Source organism: Moschus berezovskii, chromosome 7 (assembly GCF_049115385.1).
Source record: "Moschus berezovskii isolate FMDL1 chromosome 7, NW_MosBer_1.0, whole genome shotgun sequence".
Taxonomy (NCBI): domain Eukaryota; kingdom Metazoa; phylum Chordata; class Mammalia; order Artiodactyla; family Moschidae; genus Moschus; species Moschus berezovskii.
Window position 1 is genome coordinate 111,055,429 of NC_142466.1, and position 15,303 is coordinate 111,070,731.

Sequence of the window (15,303 nt, forward strand, 5' to 3'; positions counted from 1 at the left end):
AACAGCAAGATTTCATTCTTTTTTATGGCTGAGATGGACAGGGAGGCCTGGCGTGCTGTGATTCATGGGGTCGCGGAGAGTCGGACACGACTGAGAGACTGAACTGAACTGAACTGAGTATTCCATTGACCCAACTCCAGTACTCTTGCCTGGAAAATCCCATGGATGGAGGAGCCTGGTGGGCTGCCATCTATGGGGTCGCATAGAGTCAGACACGACTGAAGCGACTTAGCAGCAGCAGCAGCAGAAGTATTCCATTGTGTACATAAAAGACATCTTCTTTATCCATTCATCTGTTGATGGGCATTTAGGTTGTTTCCACATGTGGCAATGGTAAATAATGCTGCTATAAACATTAGAGTTCATGAACCTTTCTGCATTATTGTTTGGGTTTTATATATATATATCTCCCCAGCTCTTTTAATTCTACCCTTCTAAACTTATCACTGCTCCAAAATCACTGCAGATAGTGACTGCAGTCATGAAATTAAAAGATGCTTGCTCCTTGGAAGAAAAGCTATGACCAACCTAGATAGCATGTTAAAAAGCAGAGACATTACTTTGCTAACAAAGGTCTGTCTAGTCAAAGCTATGTTTTTTCCAGTAGCCATGTATGGATGTGAGAGTTGGACCATAAAGAAAGCTGAGCACTGAAGAATTGATGCTTTTGAGCTGCGGTGTTGGAGAAGACTCTTGAGAGTCCCTTGGACTGCAAGGAGACGAAACCAGTCAATCCTAAAGGAGATCAGTCCTGAATATTCATTGGAAGGACTGATGCTGAAGCTGAAGCTCCAATACTTTGGCCACCTGATGCAAAGAGCTGACTCATTGGAAAAGACCCTGATTCTGGGAAAGATTGAAGGCAGGAGAAGGGGATGACAGAGGCCGAGATGGTTGGATGGCATCATTGACTTGATGGACATGAGTTTGTGTAGGCTCTGGGAGTTGTTGATGGACAGGGAAGCCTGGTGTTCTGCAGTCCATGGGGTCTCAAAGAGTGAGACATGACTGAGTGACTGAACTGAAACTTATCACATGAAACTGTTATGAGGTAGGAATTCAGCTCCTTCTGAAGTAGAGAGATACTTTTATCTAAAAGTTCTGACATAAGTCTTATGTTCTTGGTGCATCACCTGGTCTTTCCTACAGCCCATAAGAATCTCAAAGAAGGGCACAATGGGTCAGATGTTCCACCTGGTAGAGTCAAACACCCTTGTCCTCAGTCGTGTCTGACTCTTTGAGACCCCACAGACTGTAGTCCAGTTCAGTTCAGTCACTTAGTCATGCCCGACTCTTTGTGACCCCATGAATCGCAGCACGCCAGGCCTCCCTGTCCATCACCAACTCCCGGAGTTCACTGAAACTCACCTCCATCGAGTCGGTGATGCCACCCAGTCATCTCGTTCTCTGTCGTCCCCTTCTCCTCCTGCCCGCAATCTCTCCCAGCATCAGGGTCTTTTCCAATGAGTCAACTCTTCGCATGAGGTGGCCAAAGTATTGCAGATTCAGCTTCAGCATCAGTCCTTCCAATGAACACCCAGGACTGATCTCCTTTAGAATGTACTGGTTGTATCTCCTTGCAGTCCAAGGGACTCTCAAGAGTCTTCTCCAACACCACAGTTCAAAAGCATCAACTCTTCGGCGATCAGCTTTCTTCACAGTCCAACTCTCACATCCACACATGACCACTGGAAAAACCATAGCCTTGACTAGACGGACCTTGATTGGCAAAGTAATGTCTCTGCTTTTTAATATACTATCAAGGTTGGTCATAACTTTCCTTCCAAAGAGTAAGCGTCTTTTAATTTCATGGCTGCAATCAGCATGCGCAGTGATTTTGGAGCCCCAAAAAATAAAGTCTGACACTGTTTCCACTGTTTCCCCATCTATTTCCATGGGATTTTATAGGCAAGAATACTGGAAAGGGTTACCATTCCCTTCTCCAAGGGATCTTCTCCTTCCAAGAGTCGAACCCACATCTCTTACATCTCCTGCATTGGCAGGCGGATTCTTTACCATTAGTGGCAACTGGGATAACCCTCAAACACTCTACCTGACAGTTAACAGGGGTTTGCCTTTGGGCGAGTTACTTAATCTCTCTGAGCTGCAGGTTGGTCAGTAACAAAATGGGGTTAATATCAGTACTTCTAATGTATCATAAGGAGTTGTCAAGCGTTTAGGACACTGTCATATCATAAAGTCAACCCCTGGCTTCCTATCTCCCTATTCGTGGTGGGAGATGTCTTTGTTGCTCCCTGGAACTCTACATATGTGGGTCTTTTTCTTTAATCACCCTCCACCCGCACCATCCCCACTATTCTTTCCTGGCTAGCTTCTCATTCGTCTGATCTCATTTTAAATGTCACTTCTTTGGAAGAATCTTCAGACACCTCGTCAACTCCCTCTCCTTACTCCTTCTTGGAACAATCTGTGTTTTTCCTTCATTACTTTACCACAGTTTGTAATTTTCTATTTAGTTGACCTACTCTGTTTTTGTCCATCACCTGGACACTCCACCAAGGACCTTGGGTCTCTCTCCTTAGTGGCCTCAGTACACACGCGGCCTAGGTTTGCAGCACGCCTTCATCAAATATTTACAGGAAACACTCCAATCCTTTTCTGAACTCAGCTTCAGAGAGGGAACGCATCTCTCCTCAAACCACACAGATTAGTGGCACACTTGACCCCCAAGTCTCCCTATCCCAATTCAGATTCCAACCCAAGAGCCCGGGTAAGAAGTTTAACCTGCCTCCTAATATATTCTGAGTGGCAAGGAAAGTTTCAGAAACGGGGAGTAAAGCAGTGTGCAGAATAGGAGAAAGGGATTTGACCTTGCCCTTCTTCTCTGGATCTCAATGTAAGTTTATGGTAAAGGGTGTGTGTGTGGGGGGGTTACTGCAATAACGACGTGACAGAACAGCCACAAAAGTGGAACCAGAGAAATGCCAAGCCGAAGCTTACTCTTGAGACAGGAAGACAGCGGAGACAGATGCTACGCAGGCGCAGTCAAGCCGCTCCACTCCCCCGCCTCCTCCCCGCCGCTTGCCCCGCCCCGAGTCGCAGGGCGCCCCGCGCGGTCCGCTGACGCGGCGTCACGGAGGTCACGTGACGGTGGGCGGGGCGACGTGCGCAAGCGCAGATCGTGCGCGTCGGGATCAGCTGACCCGAGGGGGCGGTTTGGCTGAAGTAGGCCGCTGTCTGCCGCCGTGCAGTCGCCGCCGCCGGCGCCATCGCCATAGCCATGGCCAGTCAGTCGCAGGGCATCCAGCAGCTGCTCCAGGCGGAGAAACGGGCCGCCGAGAAGGTGTCCGAGGCCCGCAAGCGTGAGTTTGGGGTTGAGGCAGCCCGGCGTGGCGCGAGTGCAGGATTGCGGCTAGGCCGCGAGGGGCGGTAGGTGGATTAGGACCGAAAAACTGCGGACTGGGCGATGGTTACAGTCGGGGAAGCTTGTGTGACTCGCAGCTCTCCGGAGCCGAGGCTCTGGAAGTCTAGTAGGTCGCCTGAGAGCTGCGATGTGGGCTGGTGGATAGGGTGTGGGATCAGTAATAGGTGGACGACCTGCTTAGGGTCTGGGAGGCGAATAAAATGGACTATCCAAACGGAAGTCATTGCCTCCACCGTTTACCGTGTTACCCACCCTGGAAACGGCCCTCTTCGCCACGTCTCATACCCTCTCTCATTCGCCATGTTTAGTCACTCGGCAAGGCTTTATTTGTTCACTTTTCTCCATCCCTGCAGCCAGCATCTTAGTCCAGGACGCCAAGTTTTCTGAGACTCCCGTAGCAGCCTAGTTCGTTAATACCTTAATATGTGCCAGACGTAGTACGCCGTTCATTTGTGATCTCTTACTGCAGTTTTCAAAGCCCCAGTGAAGGAAGCAGCTATTGGGTAGCTTAATTGCGGATGAGAGGAGGGCTAGAGTTGAGAAATGAGAGCTTACTAAAGAACTTAATAGGAGGATCGAATCTAATTGTTGAGTGGGAGACTTCCTCTCCAATTCATTCTTCTCACTGTAGTCAGAGTCATACATCTCAGTTGCCACTCTGATTTCCTCCTATAGTCACCAGGCCTTTAGTGTCTGCAGAATAAAACCTAAATTCCTTAAGAGGGTGTAGGAGGTGCTTTTGAATCAGGCTCTGTCTTTCTTCTCTGATCTCTTAGGTATTGCTCAAAGACACGTTGGTTGACATCACCTTCAAGCCTTTGCGCAGTTGGTTCCTGATTGGAAAAGCCTTTTCCTAGTTTACTATCCTTATTCTCGCACACATAGTCTTCCTTCAGATCTTAAAATTTAAGCAGTAGTTCTTCCAGGAAACTTGCCCTAACTTGGTCTTTACCCCTCAGACTAGGTAAGACCTCCTCCCAAGTGCATATTTCTGTCGTCACAGTGCAGTAACCTGTTTCTTTATATGGCTCACTTACTAGAATAAGCTCCTGGAGAACAGGAACTGTGTCTAATTAAACTTTATTTAGTCAGTTTCCCATCTGGCTAGATAGATGTTTCTATTCCTATTTTACCCATGGGAAAGTTGGGACCCAGAGAAAAATGATATGACCATACCCTGGGACACAACATAGCTGGGGTAAAAATACTCAAAACTGGTAATTTCAGTATTCTCTTGATTTATTTTTTTTTAAATCATAAGATTTACACTCTTCAACCATACTCAAGCCTGGCTCTGGTACTTTCTCAATTTGGGGTAATACGATACTTTGAATTTCATTGAAAGAACTTTTTTTTTGAGGGGGCTGGAGATAGGAAGAAATCTGTTCTTGCTCTGGTGACTGGAAAGTTCTGTGTTCCTCATGGAGTATTCTCATCATGCACTTGATGAGTATTTCCAGAATGACTTCTCAGAGTATGTCTTTTGATGGATCATCAGCAACAGAAGTTGTATCTGTTGGGAAATGTGTGAGAATATTTGGGGAAAGTGAAGGAACAATTACTTGGCATATGGTTAAAAATGATTGAGTGCCTTGGAGGTAGGGGTCATGATTTACACCTTCCTTTTTCCTGTCAGACCTGTTGCAGGGACTTGCATATCTCTGGTAGCTATTACATATTGATGGAAAGAATTTGTTTTAAATGAGTAAATTTATGTCTAATATATACCTCAGGATTTGCAGTAGTTAGGAATAGAATTATTAAGACCTACAAAGGTCCATCTAGTCAAGGCTATGGTTTTTCCAATGGTCATGTATGGATGTGAGAGTTGGACTGTGAAGAAAGCTGATCGCCAAAGAATTGATGCTTTTGAACTGTGGTGCTGGAGAAGACTCTTGAGAGTCCCTTGGACTGCAAGGAGATCCAACCAGTCTATTCTAAAGGAGATCAGTCCTGGGTGTTCATTGGAAGTACTGATGCTAAAGCTGAAACTCCAATGCTTCGGCCACCTCATGCGACAAGTTGACTCACTGGAAAAGACTCTGATGCTGGGAAGGATTGAGGGCAGGAGGAGAAGGGGACGACCGAGAATGAGATGGCTGGATGGTATCACGGACTCGATGGACGTGAGTTTGAGTGAACTCCGGGAGTTGGTGATGGACAGGGAGGCCTGGTGTGCTGTGATTCATGGGGTTGCAAAGAGTCGGACATGACTGAGCGGCTGAACTGAACTGAACAATTTGAAAAAGTTATTGCCTTTCTTAATCTGTAATCATGGTTGACACGCCCAGTTAGGAATTGGAAAGAGACAGTACATGATGCAGTAAAATGGTCCAGCCCAATTTTTCATGAAATCTTTGTGTCATTGGAGTGAAACAGCAATGCTGGCCTGTACATGTAAGGTCCTTAAAAAAAAATGGACTTAAATGATTTCCTGCCCAAATACTTTTTGGTTTTCTGAGAAGCCAATCAGAATTGAACTTTGAAGATGTTTGCTGACAGGCAGAGAATAGTTTTCTGTGATTGTGGTTTTCATTGTGTCTGCCCTCTGATGGATGAGGGTAAGAGGCTTGTGCAAGCTTCCTGATGGGAGGGACTGGCTGTGGGGAAAACTGGATCTTCAACAGTTAGAACTGGACATGGAACAACAGACTGGTTCAAAATTGGGAAAGGGATACATTGAGGTTGTATATTGTCACCCTGCTTATTTAAATTACATGTGAGTACATCATGGGAAATGCTGGGCTGGATGAATCACAAGCTGGAATCAAGATTGCTGGGAGAAATATCAATAACCTCAGATAAGGCAGATGACACCACCCTTCTGGGAGAAAGTGAACAGGAATTAAAGACCTCTTGAGGAAGGTGGAAGAGGAGAGTGAAAAAGCTCACTTAAAACTTAGCATTCAAAAAACTAAGATCATGGCTTCCAAACCCATCACTTCATGGCAAATAGATGGGAAAACAATGGAAACAGTGACAGACTTATTTTCTTGGGCTGCAAAATCACTGTGGACAGTGACTGCTTTCATGAAATTAAAAGACACTTGCTCCTTGGAAGAAAAGCAATGACAAACCTAGACAGTGTATTAAAAAGCAGAGATTAGTTTGTCTCGTCAAAGCTGTGGTTTTCCAGTAGTCATGTATGGATGTGAAGAGTTGGACCATAAAGAAGGCTGAATGGCAAAAAATTGATGCCTTTGAACTGTGGTGCTGGAGACTCTTGAGAGTTGCTTGGACAGCACGGAGATCAAACCAGTCAATCAATCCTAGAGGGAATTCACCCTGTTACTCATTGGAAAGACTGATGCTGAAGCTCCAATACTTGGGCCACCTGATGTGAAGAACTGACTCATTGGAAAAGACCCTGATGCCAGGAAAGATTGAAGGCAGGGGCAGAAGGAGAGGACAGAGGCTGAGATGGTGGATGGCATCATTGACCCAATGAACACAAGTTTGAGCAAACTCCAGGAGATGGTGAAGGACAGGAAAGCCTGGTGTGCTGCAGTCCATGGAGTTGCAAAGAGTCAAACATGACTGAGTGCCTGAACAACAGTAGCAAGAGAATGGTTTACCTTAAGTAATTAATTTGGGGAGCCATGGGAGTCAGGAGTGATTGCAGGTGTTATTGTGAAAATGTGGAGCAACTGCGTACTATTCAGTCCAAGTTAAAATTTGTTGGTTTGGGAAATAATCTTGGCTTTGTTGGCCTTGAATGTATAGCTGCTGAGGAGGATGGCATGTGGAGTATGGGGGTAGAGGTCAGCTGGAGCAGACCCTTAATGGTGGGCCCTAAATAGTACTGGAGAAAATACATACCTGGAGAAATACTCCTTGAGGGGCTTAGACACCTTTTGGTTGTTTTAGACTAGCCTCATTTAGTATTAATGTCCTGGGATTATCACCAGTCCAAAATTCTGTTGTTAATCAGGAGTTGTTGTTGCTGTTGTTGTTTAGTCTAGAAGTGGCATTTGACTCTTTGCAACCCCATGGACTGTAGCCTGCTAGGTCCCTCTGTCCATGGAATTTCCCAGGCAAGATGAGGAGGTGGAAGGTTAAGTTCAGTTTCATTCATCTACATGGAGTATGTGGGATTTGGGTGGTTGATATGCAATGCATTATAACAGTTTTATTTTTTAATTCTTTTTAAAATTTTAATTGGAGGATAATTGTTTTACAATGTTGTGTTGGTTTCTGCTGTACCAAGAGCATGAGTCAGCTAGAAGTATACATATATTCCCTCCCTCTTAAGTTGCCCTCCCAACAGCCTGCTTTTAAGATGCAGAATGTCTTTCACTCTGAATTAAATAAGTGTTCAGATTGATTGTCTAGGGCCTCCCATCCCACCCCACCCCCCAATTTGTGTATCTGAGAAGTTTGGACAGAGAAACTTACTGATCTTGTGGTCCATTTTCATAAAGACTCTGACAGAAGCTAGAGAATTTTTCCAGCTGTCTGTTAAACTATGCTCTTCTAGAAACCAGAGCCTCTCTGTTTCCTCACTTAGATGTTTGTACAGTCTTATGTCCAGTGCTCCACATCTGAGAAGAATTCCTTCTCAGAACCAGTTTCCTTGCTTATTTCCTTGTGCACAGGCATGGATATTAGTTTCCAATATTACATCATCTGTTTCATTAGTTAAAGTTTAGGTTGATGTCCTTTGGGAGCATATTAGCCTCGGTAAGCTAGCCAAGCTCTGATTGTAATCAGCAGCATACTTAAGTGTTTACTTCTCAGGGAGAGAATTCCCCAGATGGCTTATGTCACCCATTTTATGTTGATTCTTAGTAGTTGAGGTTGAGAAAATATTCTGACACATTCCAAAGTGTTCTGCATAATTTTTACAGTCTGTTAGTATAGAAGGTGGTCCTTTTTATCGAGTTGCTTCCCAGTGAAGTACAGTCTGGTCACGCACAGGAGGCAGGAACCTGTACAGTTAGTTAGCTCTCAGCTCCCTTTGTCCCTCTTTCCTACACGTGTCTCTTGAGACTGTACCTTCAAACTTTTGTCTCTGTTTATGGTTAGAATTTACCATCTCAGTCTCTGCTTCCTCTCCTGCTTGTCTCTTAACCACTTCCTTTGAAAACAGGAAAGAACCGGAGGCTGAAGCAGGCGAAAGAAGAAGCCCAGGGTGAAATTGAACAGTACCGCCTGCAGAGGGAGAAGGAGTTCAAGGCCAAGGAAGCTGCGGTGGGTCCAGTGAATTTTCATTATTGCCTTAGTTTACTGAGGCTTCCTTCCCCTCCCTTTCCCCTTAGGCTCCCAAAATAGCATAGTTCAGTGATTCTGATTCTGTTAAAAATTTGAAAACTGGGTTATTGGATGCTTAGGCTGAATCCCTCAGGATGATTAGTTTTTAACATTTGAATTCTAGTCTTCACTTAGATATAATGAAATTATTAATAAATATAATTAGATGTTAAATATGGATAACTATGAAGATATATGTTGTTTAATATATATTAAATGTAGATAATATTAAATATCTTTAGACGGTGAACGTGTGCCAGATGCAGAGGATCAGCTGTGAACCGAAATAGACATGGTCCTTAGCTTATAGTCTGGTGGTCAGGGACACTCAGTAATAAAATACAAGTCCCGCAAATGGACAACTGAAGAGGACTGCGATGGTCATAAAGATGAATTCCATGGAGCCCTGCTTTAGTTTAGTATAGATAGTAACTTACCAGTAGAGGCTCGACCACGATGCACGTGATACATATAATAATAGTACAAAAACATCACAGAAGGTACAGAGGAAGCAGGGGAAATTCTGGAAAGGGTAAAGGATGGAAGAGGCTTTACAGAGGGAAAAAAACCTCCATCTGGACTTTTGGATACAGGTAACAGAGAACAGTTCAAGCTGGTTTAAGCAAAGTGGAATTTGTCAACCTACATGATTGGAAACCCAGGTAAAGACTGAGGTCATTTTGATCTGTGAGCTTCAATAGTGCTTTCAGGGTTACTTCCATCTCTCCTCTCTGCCTTTATGGGCTTCATTCTCAAGCTCTACATCGTGGCCTACTAGATCCAGGCACACACCCTCCCAGGTCCAAGTCCAGCGATTAAAGGGTCATGCCTCTCTCAGTAAGTAGCCTAAGTTTCGTTCATCTTTGCACTGGGCAGTGACTGCTATTTAAACTTAAAATGGGTCTGGGTCTCTGACTCATGAATTGGTGCTGTAAATCGTCAGACTGCCCATAAGACAGTGTAGAAATAGGGGTGGCCATCTTGTCCTATTTTTGCATTGATGTTGCCATTGCTTATAGAGATGGTCTCATGCATGAGATCTGAGTTTTTCTAGCAGTATTCCATTGTGACTGCTTCACTTTTGTGACTTCTGGGGCTTGCCGTATAGTTGACATATTCATAGAATAGCGGTAGTGGCTTTTTCCAGCTCCCCCCCACCGCCCACCATTGAGTAAGGATTATGGACTTTTAAAATATGGGTAAGCAGCTGAGCCAACCATTATGAAATGCTCCAAGGTATTCCTACAGTATGAACAGTAATAGTATGAAGAGCCCTAGGTTTGAATCTCTGCCTGTTCACTTGAACCTTTTTGAGTGAAGGAATATAATTATTAACATATGTAATGAGGTGACAGCAGCTTAGGTGTTGGAAAGGATCAGGCACAAAAAAAGTGATGCCTTAAGCACCTGATGGGTCACATTCTGATAAAGTAGGTGCAACAGTTAACAATAAGACAGTAAATGAAAGTTTATCTTGTAAATAGAAACTGAAGAGGTAAGACATTTGCACCAAAATTTCAAGCAATAAAACAGCAACAGTGAGAGGATAGTTCCCCTCTCACCCAGACCTGCAGTCCTCCTCAGAGATAACCACTGTTAACAGTTTTTTGTGTATTCCTCTAGAATGTTTATATTTGAATGAACAGATGTCACGTGTTCATAATACTGGTGAATCCACTGCTGAAGTGCCAAAACATTAACTAGTCATAGTAAAACTGTATATTCCTCCGAAATTGCATCTCCCTAGTGTTAAAAAGCAGACACATTACTTTGCCAACAAAGGTCCGTCTAGTCAAGGCTATGGTTTTTCCAGTAGTCATGTATGGATGTGAGAGTTGGACTATAAAGAAAGCTGAGTGCAGAAGAATTGATGCTTTTGAACTGTGGTGTTGGAGAAGACCTTTGAGAGTCCCTTGGACTGCAAGGAGATCCAACCAGTCCATCCTAAAGGAGATTAGTCCTGGGTGTTCATTGGAAGGACTGATGCTAAAGCTGAAACTCCAGTACTTTGGCCACCTGATGCAAAGAGCTGACTCATTTGAAAAGACCCTGATCCTGGGAAAGATTGAGGGCAGGAGCAGAAGGGGACGACAGAGGATGAGGTGGTTGGATGGCATCACCGACTCAATGGACATGAATTTGGGTAGACTCCAGGAGTTGGTGATGGACAGGGAGGCCTGGTGTGGTGAGGTTCATGGGGTCACAAAGAGTTGGATATGACTGAGTGACTGAACTGAGTGTTACTTTTTAAGAGGTTTTTTTTTTTTAATACCACATGTCGCTCCCTTTTAAAACTGCACTAGGAGATGCTACTAACCACCAGGCCTCAGTTGCTGGGTCTTCAGGTTCATCCAGTCTCTGGTTAAGGCTGCACATTAGACTCTAGAGAGATGTGACTGTGTCCCTCTCTGGTATAATTTCCCAGCAGTGGAAATGCTGTGCAGTTTGTTTACCTTCTGTTCAGTGTTGAAAAGTCAGCCACCCAAGTGACTGTATCAGCTTCTTCTCCCACAAACCATGGGAACGCTGACTTCTCACATGCTCTTTGGTCACAATGTTACATTTCCTGCTGCTGATTATTTATATTCATGATGAAACTGGGTTTCATCAAAAGTCTGAAGTCAGTCAGTTCAGTCACTTAGTCGTGTCCGACTCTTTGCGACCCCATGAACTGCAGCACGTCAGGCTTCCCTGTCCAACAACTCCCGGAGCTTGCTCCAACTCATCCATTGAGTTGGTGATGCCATTCATCTCATCCTCTGTCGTCACCTTCTCCTCCTGCCTTCAATCTTTCCCAGCATCAGGGTCTTTTCCAATGAGTCAGTTCTTCACATTAGGTGGCCAAAGTATTGGAGTTTCAGCTTCAGCATCAGTCCTTCCAGTGAACACTCAGGACTGATTTCCATTACAATTGACTGGTTGGATCTCCTTGCAGTCCAAGGGACTCTCAAGTCTTCTCCAACACCACAGTTCAAAAGCATCAATTCTTTGGTGCTCAGCTTTCTTTGCAGTCAACTCTCACATCTGTACATGACTATTGGAAAAACCATAGGTTTGACTAGATGGACTTTTGTTGGCACAGTAACGTCTCTGCTTTTTATTCTGCTGTCTGGGTTGGTCCGAAAGCTGCTTATTAAATGTTCATCCTGGTGCCCCTCTGCTGTCATCCCCAAATCCAGGCTCTGGGATCCCATGGCAGCTGCAGCAGTGAAGTAGAGAAGGACACCCAGGAGAAGATGGCCGTCCTTCAGACCTACTTCCGCCAGAACAGGGATGAAGTCTTGGACGACCTCTTGGCCTTCGTCTGCGACATCCGGCCAGAAATCCATGAGAACTACCGCATAAATGGATAGAGGCAGAAGAAAAGTGCCTGTTCTGTGGATTGGCGTTTTGAATGCCTTCATGGAACATGAGGCTTCATTTAGCAAGGCTTGAGTTATATCTTATGGAAAGGCATTAAATTATTTCTGTATATTATATAGTAGGTCCCTTCACTTTTTGCAGAATCGCCAACATAGATTCTTTGTACAGGCTTGGAGCTTATCCAAAGATTGTATCTTTTTACCTCATATTTCTTAGAAATTTAATGGATATATGTTGTCTGTTTTCTATGCCTTTTCGCTCAAGCAGCATATTATCAACACTGACTTTTTCTTTCTTAGTTTTTTAAAACCCTATTTTCTTAAGAAAGAAAGGGATTAAAGCGTTTTTTTCCCTAAATCTTTCTTGAAGGTCAGGGGCTTTATCTATGAAAAAGTAGTAAGTAGTTATTTGTAACCCATGTGAAACAGCAGCCAGCCTTAAAATAGTCCTTTCCAACTAAGGGTTAGAACAATGGGTCCTAGTGTTGGGCTGCTCTTGGTTTCTCTTCTTCACAGTTACTAGATGGTAGAATTCACTAACTTGTTACATGTTACTACTTGTGTACTGATACTGTACTGATAATCACTTAAAAGTAAAGACTGTTGTGTGTTTTCCTCCTCTCCGCTGCATCCTCTTTGATAATGCAAAATGTGCTTTGACCCAGATGTTCTGCAGAATTTCACTAAGTTAGATTAGTACATGTATCACACACACACTTGCGTGCATACGGAGAAAATATTCATGGTATGCACCTTAGCAGGAAGGAAATCACTTGTGATTTCATCCAGCAGCTGTTAGCAATCAACTAGTAAGTCTGAAGTCTGCCTTTTCTTGAGAGCCCCCTGTCCTGGGGCAGCCTTATATCTCCTTACTGGTGGGCTAAATGCTTAGTGTGGAACCTAAGGTAACTTCACACTAGTACTTAAGAATTGAATGCCCCCAACCTACTGTAGGCAAGCCACTCCAGTGTTCTTGCCTGGAGAATCCCAAGGACGGCGGAGCCTGGTCAGCTGCCGTCTATGGGGTCGCACAGAGTCGGACACGACTGAAGCGACTTAGCAGCAGCAGCAACCTACTGTAGTGGAGATGGCAGTGGCCACCCACCCCAGTGTTCTCGCCTGGAGAATCCCAGGGATGTTGGAGCTTGGTCGGCTGCCGTCTATGGGGTCGCACAGAGTCGGACACGACTGAAGCGACTTAGCAGCAGCAGCAGCAACCTACTGTAGTGGAGATGGCAGTGGCCACCCACCCCAGTGTTCTCGCCTGGAGAATCCCATGGACAGAGGAGCCTGGCGGGCTACCGTTCATGGGGTCCCAAGAGTCGGACACAACTTAGTGACTACACCACCACCACCAACCCACTGTAAGCTCATAGTTTTTGGCGGACAAGATAATTTCTGGTAGGTGGAAACAATTGAAAGAACATCATTCTGAAACTACAGGAGAATTAGATGACCTTTTAAAAATGTATCATTTTTGTTTACTCCGGATGGTTTGTTCTCTGGGCACTTCCATCTCCAGCTGTTGGTCCCTTTTTATAGAGTTCCTCATAGGAACTTTCTATATGAGCTTCTCTGTTTTTTAGTGTTCAAGCATTCCAGTAAGGTGAGCATAGCTGACCAGATTGGGGTCCCATCCTCTGCCTGCTTGCCCTTCATTATTGTGGGACAGGGTCCTTCTCAAGCCATTTTCTCAGCCTCCGTTTTGCAGCAGTGTGCTGCCTTGCTTTTCGGTCTCTTGCTGATTCCTCCCTTTTTCCTTAAGTCTTGTTCTTGGATGTCTCTATATCCATTTCCTTGTTGAGACCATCTACATTTCGTGACTTTAATACCATCTATATTGAAGATCCAAATTTATATCTTTAACTTAACTTCCCCTGTACTCAGAATTCTCAGATTGCTTATTTGATGCTTTGCTTTGACATCTGATAAGCATCTCCACCCTAACTAATGTGTCCCAAACGGTACCTGGATTTGTTAGGGCTTTATTCCTGGTATTGTTAAGGAGAGCAACTCCAAACCTCTACCTAACTGCAGATACAGATTTCCCAAACTGGAGGACTACCAAGTAGGAACGTCATGTGTTCACTAGTTAAGACCCAGTGTCTTCAACTTGGTGTCCACCAGTACTTTCACCCTGAATCTAGGGTTGTACATACCTGACTGCTTGATTCTTAACCTTCCAGTTAACCAGCTGAATGGCACTAACGTAACAAGCAAAAGGGGTGTAATCTAGGCTCACGAGATGAGACACGAACGGAGCTTGGTGACCTGAGGGACAGGAGCCTAAAGAGACTGAAGAAGGAACTGGACGTAAAGCGTGCAGAAAAATACTTGGCTGTAAGCGGGGAGAGGAGAGGGCTGCCCAGTGGCTGATGGGGGAGGTGTTTGAGGAAGGTGTGGCGGGTTTAAATGCTTGTGGGTGAGGGGACAGAAGGAGGGAGACTGGAGAAGATGCTCCGGGTGGAGAGAGCCCTGAGGGGTCTGGAGGCCAAAAGGCTGTTTGGCAATCTTGGTTGTCAACCTTGATTGTACCCAGCAAAAATGGTGCCTGCCCTGGCCCTTCCCAGGCAGTGGAATTGGTCTCTGGGAGTGGGGCCAGGAGTAACGTTTTTAAAAAATTTCCCTTTGGGGACTTTCTTGGTGGTCCAGTGGTTAAGACGCCACACTTCTAATGCAGGTGGTGTGGCTTTGATTCCTGGTCAGGGGAGTAAGGTCCTGTGTGCCAGCTGGGAGGGGGGACCAAAAATAAATTTCCCTTTGGAGGCGTGACTTGAGAAATTAGCATCTGGCAGGTTCTTCAACCTCAAAGACAGGCAGGTTCTGATGTAGAAAGAACCTCAAGACACATGCAGAACAGTGTGTGGTTTGTTCTCATTGAGCATGAAAAGCTAAACACATGCCTGTATTTCCATATGCAGAGCGTATGACTGGTGGTTATACGTGGGTAAATAGCGATTATCTCAGAAGGTCTCGGCTGTGGGAGTTACTCTTAACACACTTGCCTACTGGGATGTTCAGCAGTGTCCTTGACCTGTACCCACTGGCTGCCAGTATTACCCCTTCAGTGTAATGACCAAAAGTACCTCCAGACTTTGTCAGATGTCCCCTGGGGGCCAAAACCACACAGCTGACAACCATTTAACAACGACAGCAGAATTATTGAACGTACCACAATTCCTGGGACATTGTAGGCACTCAGCAAGTATTTCCTAATTTTCTAAAATTTGCTTTTCTCATCCTTGATTGAAAGTCTAATAATAGCTCTTAATGGTACAGATTGGATGTTCTCTGAAGTCCCAATGG

The 15,303-nt window shown here is 44.8% G+C and overlaps 1 protein-coding gene across 1 annotated transcript; it reads left to right on the top strand.

Moving 5' to 3' along the window:
• Positions 1–3,146: 3,146 nt before the first annotated feature.
• Positions 3,147–12,618, top strand: ATP6V1G1 (ATPase H+ transporting V1 subunit G1). The gene is made up of 3 exons (XM_055427690.2): positions 3,147–3,323; positions 8,475–8,575; positions 11,815–12,618. Exons 1-3 carry the CDS (start codon positions 3,242–3,244, stop codon positions 11,986–11,988), a joined length of 357 nt encoding a protein of 118 aa, XP_055283665.2. The 5' UTR covers positions 3,147–3,241; the 3' UTR covers positions 11,989–12,618.
• The last annotated feature ends 2,685 nt before the right edge of the window (positions 12,619–15,303 follow it).